At 36.2% G+C, this 12,619-nt stretch overlaps 1 protein-coding gene across 2 annotated transcripts; it reads left to right on the top strand.

Annotated features, from left to right (window-relative positions):
- The first annotated feature begins 182 nt into the window (after positions 1-182).
- arhgap19 (Rho GTPase activating protein 19) lies at positions 183-11,726 on the top strand. 2 transcript variants are annotated; one of them, XM_081610534.1, is made up of 12 exons: positions 183-352; positions 1,456-1,715; positions 1,897-1,977; positions 3,128-3,337; positions 4,163-4,389; positions 5,054-5,140; positions 5,887-5,952; positions 6,414-6,632; positions 7,391-7,495; positions 8,559-8,651; positions 8,784-8,885; positions 9,997-11,726. In XM_081610534.1, the coding sequence occupies exons 1-12, from the start codon at positions 309-311 to the stop codon at positions 10,051-10,053; spliced, it is 1,551 nt and encodes a 516-aa protein (XP_081466660.1). In that variant the 5' UTR covers positions 183-308; the 3' UTR covers positions 10,054-11,726. The 2 variants fall into 2 exon arrangements, with proteins under 2 accessions (XP_081466660.1, XP_017157227.1); XM_017301738.2 differs by having other exon boundaries at positions 1,453-1,715.
- Positions 11,727-12,619: the final 893 nt, after the last annotated feature.

Below are 12,619 nucleotides of genomic sequence, written 5' to 3'. Positions count from 1 at the left end.
AACATTTCACAATTTGACAGTACTGAAAGCATATCCTGCAAAATAAAGGGAGTCAATGACAAAATGTGATTTGTATAGTTTACTTTGACGTTATTTGTAAATAAGGAGCATTGATAATAGTATTAATGCCCGAAATTTTATAACCAACTTCATGCTTTTGTATTGACAAACAGTAAATTCAAACAGACCAATCACAGGAAGCTACATGCAAATCAGAGTCGCTACGTGCCACCTACGTTGAAGAACTGACCAATGGCTGTTGAAGTGGGCGGAGCTTTAGGGACAACAGCGCAGGATTCAAACTGAACATGGCTGCGGGGAACGATGTTGACGAAAGCACGCAAAATAGAAGGTAAATCAACAATATTACCGTCATTAGGTGTTTGTCAGTTCCAACACTGGAGAAGAGACAACATTTCCGAGGTCTTACGTTGAACGTTAGCTGTTTCTTATGGCAGTTTTTTGCGCAGTAGTCTTATGATTAGCAATAATAGGTTTCAAGAGAAGCTAACTGCATTGCGGTTAGCTTGCTAACGTTGACTTGGCCTGACATTTATCAATAAAACGCGAGACCGGATACAGTTTGGGGTTTATCTTAATGCTTACTACTATCAAAATATGTAAATGAGAAAATGCAGGTCTTGTCAGTTTTAGGTGACGATGCTGAAGTTAGCATTTGGTTCTTGTGTGTGTAAAGGGCAGTATTTTATTTAAGGGGTCCAAAACACTCTTTGATAGTGTTTAAGATAAATGAAATGACTAAAACAGAATCAAATCATTACAAACTGAACAAATTCTTCTGAAATACAGTTTGTGACCTGTAATTACAAAATGGTTAAGAAAAACAATAATAGTTTTACATTCAAAGCAAATTTACTATAGAAAAAAAATTAATACAGAGCAGATATTTTTTAAAAAAGGGTCTATTGAGTCGGATAGTTTGAAAACATGTACAAGATGTTCATGTTTGTGCATTGCAATAAGCAACAGACTATAGATTAGGTCTGTTGGTCAAAGTGCGGCCTGCATGGGGACCGTTTGGGATCATTTGTGTCTCTTGACTGCAGGTCCAGATTTTAGAAGTCTTGCCCCTCCTTTGGGCACTTTTGTTATTTTTTAGCACAAGAATTTCAATGACAAATTTAATTGATGGAAAGACTTGGGCATAAAGTATTTTTTATTTTAATTTTAACTCCATTTTAAATAGAGATATAAATATACAGTGACTTACTTACTTTCATCTTTAGGATTCTGGTCCATTTTGGGAAAAGTTTGGACACCACTGGGTTCCGTAGAATCTTATCCCCGTTTTGTCTCTAATGTCTTTCCACTTTCTTTTTGTGAAATTGGAAATGTAAAAACGATTTTTGTTAAAGATGTCACAAACACACACGCATCTCACTTTCACCTTCAGTTAACTTCCTGCCTGATTGTTGTGCGTCTCCTTCTCAGAAGCATGGTGACCCACTGCGAGGAGTCGCCCGGCTCCTCTTGTTCTGTCAGACCGCCCGTCATCTTCAACCCAGATTTTTTTGTTGAGAAACTCCGCCACGAGAGCCCCGACGTGTTCCTGGAGCTTGTGCTCAGTAACATAACTCGGCTCATCGACCTTCCTGGGACCGAGTTCGCCCAGCTCCTCGGTGAGGATTGTCCCAAAACCCCGACAAGTGGAAATGGAGGCTTTTTCCGCTCTTTCAACTTCCTTAAGCGAAAAGGTAAAAACCACTCGCATCACGTGGTCATGATTACTGTCTTTCCACCTGAATAGTTGATTGATTAAAGTGGAAAAAAATAATGGATATGGAATGAGTTCTAAAAAACTGAATGTATTAGAAATAAAACAATTAATACGTTAAATTTTGACTGATTAATTCATGCGTCTTCATGCTTTAACAGATAAAGGCGTCGTCTTTGGAACCACGCTGACTGAGAGCTGCATCGCACAGATCTATCAGCTCATTGAGTTCCTCAGCAAAAGTAAGACATCATAAAACTCTGCTAGTTCTTCCACCCCAGCTTTGGACAACCTCGTCTTTCTCTGCAGTAAAAAATGACTTCAAAACAGATAAATAAAAAGGAGCTTTTGTTTTATTGGTATGATAATTTGTGTTCTTACGTATTTTCACCCCTAAGCAGTTAGTGATGAGATTATGGATCTTGGTGTTGAACTTTGCATTCTGTCTAAATGTTTCACTGCAAATGTTTTTTTTGGTTTCTTTTTTATATCCCAAGCATCAATTAATCTGTTTTCCTTCCATATTTTGAATGTTTTAAATATAAAGCCTGAGCGCTGTAGAAGTCTGAGGTACCCAAAAATTGCACTAAAGTAAGAGTAGCTCTGCTGCAATATATGTTTACTCCAGTAAAGGTAAAAAGGCCCCAAGTACGAATTAAACAGTATCTGGTAAAAAGTCTGCTCAAGTACTGAGTAACTGATTAAAACGTCATTTAATACTTAAAAATCCCATTACCAGACGGGTCAGAAATATGAAGTTAAGTGGAAATTTAGGTATTTTAAAGAGCAAAATGGAAATAACTAATATAAACAACATAATTACAAAATAATAAAATCAGGCAAAAGAAACATTTTTCCAAATCAGTTTCTTTCAATAACATTTTTTATCAAACTTTAACAGAAACTGCAGGAGTGTGTCTGTCTGGTGAATTTTTGGTTAAAACATGTTTGTTTTTCACTCAGTAGGTAAAAAAATTCAGAAATGTTACTCAAGTAAGAGTAAAAATACTTCATAATAAAATTACTCAGGTAAAAGTAAAAAGTGCAGTTTAGTAAAAATACTTCTAAAACTATTTTTTTTCCAAAATGTTACTCAAGTAAATGTAACTGAGTAAGTGTAGTTAGTTACTACCCAACTCAGATTTTTTTAGACTTTGTAAATCATCTAAAATAATAGGAATGTTTGGGAAAACTTCTGAATTTTGACATGCAAAATGTGCAGAAATCTAATAATGACGTTCTTGTAATCTAATGGTGTAATCTAATTACATGGATCCAAACATTCAGATTCTGATCAAATACCAAATTGTCTCAAACAATTAACAAAATATTCATTTTATTATATTTATTTGCTCTGCTCAAATTGAAATGGTGCAATGTTTTTCTGCTCAGATCTGCATGTGGAGGGTTTGTTCCGGGTGCCGGGGAACAGCCTTCGGCAGCACGCCTTGAAGGAGCTGCTGAACGGCGGGGCGGACGTCGACCTGGAGGCCGGAGAGTTTCACCCCAACGATGTTGCCTCTCTGCTTAAGACTTTTCTGGGAGAGCTGCCGGAGCCTCTGCTGACACACCGACACTTCCACGTGCACCTGAAGATAGCCGGTAGGAAAAGCCGTGCACGGAAAGCTGTGAAAGAAATATATAGAAATATGATTCCCGTGGTTTTAGCCACAGAAATACGACGGCGTATTAAGGCCATTTTAAATGGAAGGGAAAAGGGAAGAGTACATTTCCATTAAAAACACTAAGAAGTTTTGAGATTAATCTCTGAAATCTCAAAAAACATGGCTGTTTTCATATTTTTTTCATTTTTAAGCAAATTTTTGACTTTCCAAAGTCTGGAATTTCCATGTTTTTTGTTTTTTTTTTTAAAAACAATTCTTAGACTTTTCCCAAAATTTGAGGTTTTCTGAAGCATGTTTACACTTGAAAATGTTCTTGTTTTTTCTCTAAAATTTCTTAGATAAATTTCAAAATTTCTGAAAATTTTAAGCAAAATTTTAACTTTCCAAACTCAGAAATTCCCAAATTATTTTCTAGACAATTTCTGAGATTCATCTAAAAATTACTGAGGTTTTCTGCAGAATATTCTTGACTTTTCAAAGTCAGAAATTTCCAAAGTTTTTTCTAGAAATTTTCTGAGCTTTTAAAGCAAATATTCAACTGTTCAAAGTCAGATTTTTTTTTTAAAGAAAATGTATTAATTTTTGTAGCAAATCTTTGACTTTTCAAAGATTTGCTACGAACTCAGAAAACTCCAAGGTTTTCTCTAAAAAAATTCTGAGATTAATCTCAAAATTTCTGTTTTTTTTTTTTTTAGAAAATATGTGAGTGTTTTAATTCTATTTTTTTGTTTGTTTTATCTCCAATGATACGCCATCATACAGAAAGGATGGGCGTTTACATTTTAAACAAATTTTCTTCCAGACATGACTCTGTTTGATGAAAAAGGAAATAAAACAGCGGTTCCGAACAAGGAGCGTCAGATCGAGGCCCTGCAGCTCCTCTTCCTGTTGCTGCCGCAGGCCAACCGCTCGCTGCTCAAACTGCTGCTGGACCTGCTCTACCACACCGCCAAGCAGCAGGACAAGAACAAGATGTCTGCCTACAACCTGGCGCTCATGTTTGCCCCGCATGTCCTCTGGCCCAGACATGTAAGATGGGATAAATATCCAATACAACCCATTAAGTCCACATTTGAACAGATAAATAAATTTTTATTTGTTTTGGCTTTCATCCACACAAAAACCCAGTTTGATGTTTGATGAAAATGATTGTTTCTAAAAACTCTGTATTTATGTTTGAGTGTTTATTTGTGGAAAATTGCGATTTGGTGCCAAATAATGCACCAATATATCCACATATCTGCTTTGACATGTTTCCCCATCGACATCTTCTAGTTTTAATAACTTTATATGTTAATAAACTTTTAAACGTAGTTCAATATATGCATCTATCTACATAAATAAACTTCCATGTTTAATTCCTAACAGGAAGTGGTGGTCGTTTGAAGCAGTCTGATTGGCTGACACGTTTTAGCTTTGTGCTACACTGCCCCCTATGGGTTTGGCATGTTTAAAACAACACTCAAAGACGAATTTGTGCAAGGTTATATGAATGAAAACCTTCTTGAAATGGATCCTGTGTATACTGACTTACATTGTAAACTATTTGACAGCGATATTTGTCTTTATAAAGACCGGGTTACATGTGCATAAGGCCTAAATGTCACATTTCTGCACATTTGGCATTAAAACATTGACATGTTCTGTGCAGTGCTGCAGTTTGTTGTGTTTTGACTCTTTCTCCTGCCTCCAGATGACAGCCGGAGACCTTAAAGACAATCTGAAGAACCTGAACAACAGCATGGCCTTCCTCATCAAGCATTCACAGAAGCTCTTCAGGGTGATTGCTTTCTACACACTCTGCAAAATGACTTTATCTTGTTAGTGAGCTGAAGGTTGGGAACAATTAATCGTGATTAATCGATTACAGGAATAGATATCAACTAGTTTAATAATTGATTAATCATTATCTGGAGTATGCAGACTTTAAAAATGAGGATTTGCTGAAAGTACAAAACAATCAGAGCAGTAATTGGGTCAAAACTGTACAAATATATATGAATTTAGCATTTAAGACAAAAACTTTCTTTACATGACAAAATCTTTTACCCAGAACTCGTCAAGTGGTATTTGACGAGTGTAATAGTACTCCTCAAGTACTATTATGCACTATTTCTGTCATTTATTAGTTCAAAAAAAGTATTTTCTTTTAATAGCAGATAAATCCTTTGCTACAAATGATCAAGTGTTCACTAAATAACATTAGAAATAACATTTTAATTTATGATTTTGAAAAGCCGCTGAGTTATTTGCATCTTTTAATGAATTTCTGAAAGTAAATTACAAAGACTTAAGTGGTTAAATGGAAAAACCTGGAGAATTTACATTTTTTTAATCTCATGAATCGTCAGAATAATCTATAAATTAATCAGTAGAATAATTGATTACTTACATAATTGATAGTTCCAGCCCTGAGTGAATCGGTGATCCATCATCAAGCTGCAAACAGGCGTTACCAGAAACGTGTGGCGGGTTGCTGATCTGTTCCTCTCATGACTAACTTCCTGATTATTGTCGCTTTTTCAGGCTCCAGTCTATTTGAGGGAATATGCCAAGGTCCATTTTAACGGAACCAAGGTTCTGCAGAGTAAGGTGAGCTTAACGTTTCTTAGTTTTACTGCTTCAAACGAGTTTCAGCATCGATGTCAGTTTTTTGAAGAGCCAAATTTTTCTCTTATTCTTTTTATTTTGTCGTCAACAGAAGTAATTATCCGTTCTGCTCAAATATAAATGTACATTTTACCAAATGGAGGAAAGACGAGAGATTTCCTCTTCAGAATTTGATTGCACTTTGCCCGTTTTTAAGGGTAAAAGTAGTAAAAAAAAAATAAAAATAAGTCAATTGCTTTTAATGGCACTATATGGCTACATATGAATTGTGGTGGTTTAAAAGTGTATTGACACCAAGTCAGGATGTCATACGGCTGTTAATGACGATCTAACTTAAATAAAAGCGTTTGTATGCCGATCCATCAGAACACCAAGAATTTTCAGATTTGTTTTTAAACGTAAAGCTTGAGCGTCCTGTGTGAAGTTTCTCTGTTTGGCCTCAGGATGACCTGGAGCTGCTGGCCGTCAGCAGCAGCAGCAGCAGCTCTCCTGCCCAGCGGACGGCGCCGGCTCTGAAGCGGACAGCCGGTCCGGGCTGCGCCGTGCAGGAGCAGAGTCAGTCGCCTGCTCAGCAGTACACAGAGGAGGCGCTGAAGGAGCTCTTCAGACACGTTCACCAGAACATGCCCGACTCCGCCAAGAAGAAGAAACTCGTCCGACAGGTTGAGTTCAGAAAACTTTGTGGTGTGACTGTTTGTCCCAGAACACAGAATTAAAAAATCTTAACGACTTCAAGGTGATCAAAGCAAAAGTGAATTCAACTCAAATAGCCACTTGATGCACCGTGGGTTTCTGGCTTACAGAGTTCCATAAAGACCAAAATGGTGCTATATGAAGGAGGGTTGAAACAATCTATCATGATTAATCGATTATTGTAAAAATTGTCAACTAATTTAGTAATCAATTAATAATTAACTAGAGTATAGAAAAGGAATTATTTTTTTTTATTAATGTATTTCTAATATTGTATAGAAAAGATTGCGGCTTGATGAAAAATGTGTAGGTTGTGCCAGTTTTTAAATCTGATTAATCGTCAAAATAAGTGGTGGTGGTATTATTACAGTAATTGTTAGATGCAGTAACTAATGCCCGAATGTGAAGCTGATTTCTGATTTGGAAAATGAACAAAGTTTCCAACCTAATGACAAAAAAAATTAATAAATTTTACTGGTTATTTTAGTGCCATTCTTTTGTCAATATTTACTGCAAATATCTCACAAAAATGAAAATAATGCTCAAACCTGCATTTGTTATTATATCTTTACTGTTTTATTCCTTTTTGCCAAAGTTATTGATGTCCACTGTGAAAGGTCCAAAGGGCTGCAGCCTGCAGGTCCCTGGTCCAGAATGGAAACATAAACCTGGCTGCTCACCATGCAGCCAAACGTTGGATGTTTCTGACCTTTGTGTTTCTGTCCAGCTCGTCAAACAGACTCAGTCAGGAACATCCAGCGAGGATCATCTGCTCCCTACAGCCGCCTGTAAGAAGCATCCTCGTTCCCGCTCCTTTGGTGGCCTCATCAAGGTAAGAAATGTGCATCTTGTCTTTTTGCAACCATAAATGCCAGGATGTATTTTTACTGCTGGACAAACACAAAGTTTGATGTGTTCCTTATTCTTCATGATGCTTGATGTTTGTTCTCTGATTTTTCTCTAACAAACCTATGAGAACAGCTGCCTTTATGCTGAGAATAAGGCTGGACAATAAATCAATAACGATATATATCGCGACAGACGCGTAACAAATATCAATAACATCTGTTAAGTTCACTGAACTCCGATCCAGAACCACATAGCATTCTGGGAGATGTAGGCAAAGGAAAGATTTTAGCTGCTCAACTTCTCTCTGCTAGCTAAGCAAAGTGTGTGGAATTACTCTTTGGTTACCTAGCAACTCGCTCATTCTTTGGTTACCTAGCAACTCGCTCATTCTTTGGTTACCTAGCAACTCGCTCATTCTTTGGTTACCTAGCAACTCGCTCATTCTTTGGTTACCTAGCAACTCGCTCATTCTTTGGTTACCTAGCAACACCTTGTTGAGTTATTGGCACAGCAGCAGGTTCAGGTTTCTCCACCGTGCCTCATAACTGCTTGAAGATGAAATATAACGGCGCTGAGTGAACATTGTGGATAAAACTGGAAAGATCACATCTCCAGTTTGGTAGTATTTCACATATAAAAAAAAAAAAAGATTAAAATTATTGATATAATTCGCTGAATACGCTTTTCAGCCATATTGTCCAGCCCTACACTTAGTTAATTTCTGAAGGCAAAAAGTTGCATTTTGGTTCAATATTTAATATAAATGAATATCACACTTTTCAAATATTTATTTAATGTTTTTTTCCTCTTCTTTGCAATTTTTCTAGATTTCGTGTTGGTATAAAATACATTGTGTATTCATAGCTGTGTTTGTAATGTGCAACAATGCTTCGTTGCATTGTGCTAAAGAAGCAACACACATTCAGTTATATCGTAAAGAATATAATTTTACTAAATAGTTGACTTATTTTACAAATATATTTCCTTTTTAATCATAAATTCTGATATTATTTGCTTTTTTCTTTTACCCATTTCTGTGTTACTAGCGAAAAGCTCGAGGCGAGCAGATGAGAGAGAGACACATCTCGCCCGAAGCCGCTGGAAAAAAACTAGGAAAAGAAAATTTCCTCGTCCAGTCGGTGAGCTTTGAGTTTCCAAACGTTTACCGCTCTGTAATAATGTGAAGCATTGTTGTTCATCATCCACCAGGGGGCACTGTGACAGCATCCCTACCTGCCGTTACCTCCGTTTTCTGTGTTGATGTTTTGCAGGTGAGCAGTCCGTCAGCCGGTCCTGTCATGGGGAAAGCAGGACTTGTAGTTAAAAATCCAGATTTTATCTTTCACAAAAACAAACCTCTGAAGGTTTCTAAGGTATGACAAACTCAAACCTGTTTGTGCTGTGAAACACAGAAACCTTTGCTGTTTTCATGGTTTTTTTTAGTTTGTCCCCAACACATTCAGAAAGGAAGAAGAACGTTTAGGTTTTTTGAGATAATACCGGCTGGATTTTCATTGCTTGAGTTTTTAAAATTGCAGTTTTTATCTACATTTCCGCCAACGGAACAAAACGTTTGATTGACTCTGTTGTAAAAGTTAAATCTACAAAGTGTGACAAGATGTCGAGCTTTTGGCTTCAGTTTCTTCTTCTTTAGTTCTGATGGATTTTCTGGGAAAAAATTGGACACTCGGTTTTTCTTCTCTTGGGGGGAAAAAAAATATGACTCACTATAAATTCCAAACAATCAGAAGGAAGAGATTAACTTTCTTCTCCACAGGTAGATCCGGAGTATGAAGATTTATCAGATAAGACAGACTGGACTAAAATTAGCTGTTCCTTCGTTCCCTACAACATGTTCAAGCCGATGGAATCGGTTTGATTTGTGGCTAAAATTGCAACATTTGTTACATTTTCAGCTGCTCTGTTTCACATGATCTAAACTAATTGAACAAACTGTTCCCCTCCTCGCCTGTGGTGGCGCTGCACTGAAGGAAATGACACAAAAACCTCTGAAGAAGACATGAGCACAACTTCTTACTTTGCAAAATGTAAACAGAAATGGAGTAGCATCAGACTTTTAGTATTTCTCTTTTGTCTGATAAAAGACCGTGAGCCATTTCTCCTTCTAGCTTTAGACTCTTGTGCTCGTTTTGATTGTATTTACCCAGAATGCTCTGCTCTATAGTCCACTTCCTGCTTTTGGAGCGGTCTCTGGAACACTTCGCATTCAAAGTTCACTTCAACCGATCCAAGGCCTACGGTTTCAGTCTCCATCAGAGTTTGAGATTTTCTAAACAGATAAACTGGATTTAGTTTAAAGCAGAATGAACCTAAATACAGCATATATTTGGAAAAACATTCCCAGACATTATTTTGTTTGTTGGTTCAGTTTGTAACTATTGTTGTGTGCCTGTGTGGATCGTATGATGTTTGAAAGTTTGACCTGAGGTGGAATTTAAACTCCTGCTTCTCTTTTCTCGGCAGGATTCTCCCTCCGTCTCCCGGATGTGTTTCTCTCCGACTCAGGAAGTGTCAGTATGAACCAAGATTGGACTAGGACAGTATTAATCAGCCATTACACATGTGAATACTTGGGTTGTATCCAGCTGCGACTAATGTCAGATTGAGCCGTCAGAACCGGAGTTACAAAGTGGTACAAATAGTTTCACAGGTTTGCATGTTTTATTTAGAATGACAACATTTTAGGAATGTTTGCAGATTAGAGTCGTAATAATATCAGCAGCTAGCGGATTAGCTTCATGGTTCTGCTATATAAAGGAAAACCACTGACACTGAAAAATGCAGAATATGTATAAATGCTGTAGAAATTGTTTTATATATACAGTGTTGTCTTTTTTTTTTATGGGATTCGTGTAATTTTGGGAGCCGTTTGTGAAAGTGAGATGATGATCCAATGTCAGTGAGTTTTACACTTTGTTTTTTGGGACATCCTACACTGAAAAAAGAGACTGGAGCTCCAACATAAAAAAAAAAATGTGTTAGTCACCAATAATTGAATGAAGTTTGTCAAGCTTACATTATTTACATTTGTTTAACCTGAAAATGCATAATAAGCCTAATAAATTAACTTGATTAAGCTTAATTTGATTATTTGTGACTAATTAGTTTAAATATATTTAAGTTGGATCACCTGTTCTCTTTTTTCAGTGTATGTTTTTTAACGTGTTAGCTGAGCTTGTGACCCTCTCCCTAAATGCTGTTCAAATGAGAACATCAAGTCTTTTGTACTTTAATGGAACATCAAGTGTAACATTACCTTTATTTTGAGGTGTTTTGTTTATTTTTATTTGGGTTCATTGATGACAGGAAGTTATTTTTGTCTCATGGAGTTTGGAGGATTTGCTGATGGTTTTAGTGGAAGTTGAAGGAAGGGATTTTTTTCCCAGCAGATGGTGCAGAAATCAACAAAAAGCCCAGCAGGTGACGACTTTAATCTGAGAAATCTTTCTGATTGGATACAGCAGACACAAAAGAAAGTAGATTTCAGATCAGATCGTTGATTTTTTTTACCTTTGCAGAATCATTAACACTTTGGTTTTTTGTTCTGAAATGAGGCGTTTTTCTGTGTATTCAGACTTTATGACATGACGGCGCATTAGGACCATCATATTTAAATCTAAAAGAGGAGCACAATTTCCACCAAAAAAAACTTAAAACTTTATAGAAAACAAAAATTTGAAAATTTCTGAGTTTGAAAAGACGAATATTTTCTGGGAAAAAAATCTGAATTTTTTTAGATTAATCTCATAAATTTTCTTGAGAACCTTTGACACTTAGAAAATTTCCAAAAGTTGAAAATTGTTGAATTTGAAACTGAGTAATTTCCACAATTATCTTTCTAGATAATTTCTGAGATTAATCTCAAAATTTTGGAGTTTATGTTCCGCAGCAAATATTTGACTTTTCAAACTCAATTTAAAACGTTTTTGTCTAGAAAATCTAAACATTTCAGAGTTTTTTTTCTAGCAATTTTTCAATTTCTGAGATCTCAAAATTTGAATTTTTTTCAAGGACATTTTTAACTTTTCAAACTTGAGAAATTTCATCAGTTTCAAAAAAAGTTTTTTGGTGGAAATTTACTTTATTTTTTCATTCTACATTTGCCCCAAGATGGACACACTGACACGGCCTCTCCTCTAAACCTTCACATCTCCTTAGTAGCATTTCCTTAATAAATGTGAAATTTGCTCTGATTTCTGTGTGGAGGCCGCGTTACTGTAACCTGTGACTTATCATGTGATGGAGCGACGTTTCTCCTTTAAGATCGATTTTCTTACCTGGGCTGGAAATGTGCTGTTGTTGCCTCTTGTTTGGTTTTTGGACGCTCTGAGGAAGCAGGAAAGATGGATGGATGAAAGTGATGAAGGGCTGAACCTGACAGAAGGACAATAATATACCTCATTTATCTGGGTTTGGATGCCTTGTTCTTCTATCTAGACGTACATCGGTTTTCATTTTGTGTATTAAACTGATGTTTATCTGTTGTCTGAAGATCAATGTTTGGTTGTGAAGAGGCTGGGACTTGGAAGATTCACTTTGGATTTAATTTCTGGAATCATTTCTCAGTAAGAGGAACATGTCCAGTCTTTAAAACTGTTACATTGTGCTGTGAAACATTATTTTTAAGTTGCACAGAAACACTCAGAGTAAACCTGTTACATTTCCTCTGGCCTGCAGAGGAAAGTTAAGACTGGAAATAAGTGACATTTTTATTTTAGTTTTTAATTAAATTTCTACACTATTTTTTATTGTTGGGATGCTAACAGGTCACTTTAACAATATTCTGTTTGGTTTGTCTGAGCGCAACACTCCAATATTGTGTTGAATTAACCTGTGACTTCTCTTACGTGGTTTTAACTGTGGTTACTTGTTTTTGTATTTTTTTTTAATGTAAAGTAAGCTAACCTTGTACAGAGTGTTCCTTAGTAAGGATTTGGATTAAATGTCTTAATTTTCTAACAAACAGCGTTTTGTGAGTTTATGTAGATTTTCTGAAGGAATCGATTAAGTTGTTTGATAGTGATGTATTACTTTGTTTCTCCACTAGAGGACGCCATCATATTATTAGAAATAAGAAACCATCTAG

This window comes from Poecilia reticulata, chromosome 1, assembly GCF_904066995.2.
Source record: "Poecilia reticulata chromosome 1, P_reticulata-male-v2, whole genome shotgun sequence".
NCBI classification, from domain to species: domain Eukaryota; kingdom Metazoa; phylum Chordata; class Actinopteri; order Cyprinodontiformes; family Poeciliidae; genus Poecilia; species Poecilia reticulata.
The sequence above is the reverse complement of the archived record's forward strand: the minus strand, read 5'-3'. Positions and strand labels throughout refer to the sequence as shown.

What these genes read in the sequence shown, in the direction of transcription:
- arhgap19 (XM_017301738.2), top strand. Translation starts at nt 309, where the DNA reads ATGGCTGCGGGGAACGATGTTGACGAAAGCACGCAAAATAGAAG. An exon ending in CCAAGGTTCTGCAGAGTAAG is followed by an intron (nt 5,953 to 6,413) that starts GTGAGCTTAACG and finishes GTTTGGCCTCAG; the next exon opens with GATGACCTGGAGCTGCTGGC. An exon ending in AAAATTTCCTCGTCCAGTCG is followed by an intron (nt 8,652 to 8,783) that starts GTGAGCTTTGAG and finishes GATGTTTTGCAG; the next exon opens with GTGAGCAGTCCGTCAGCCGG.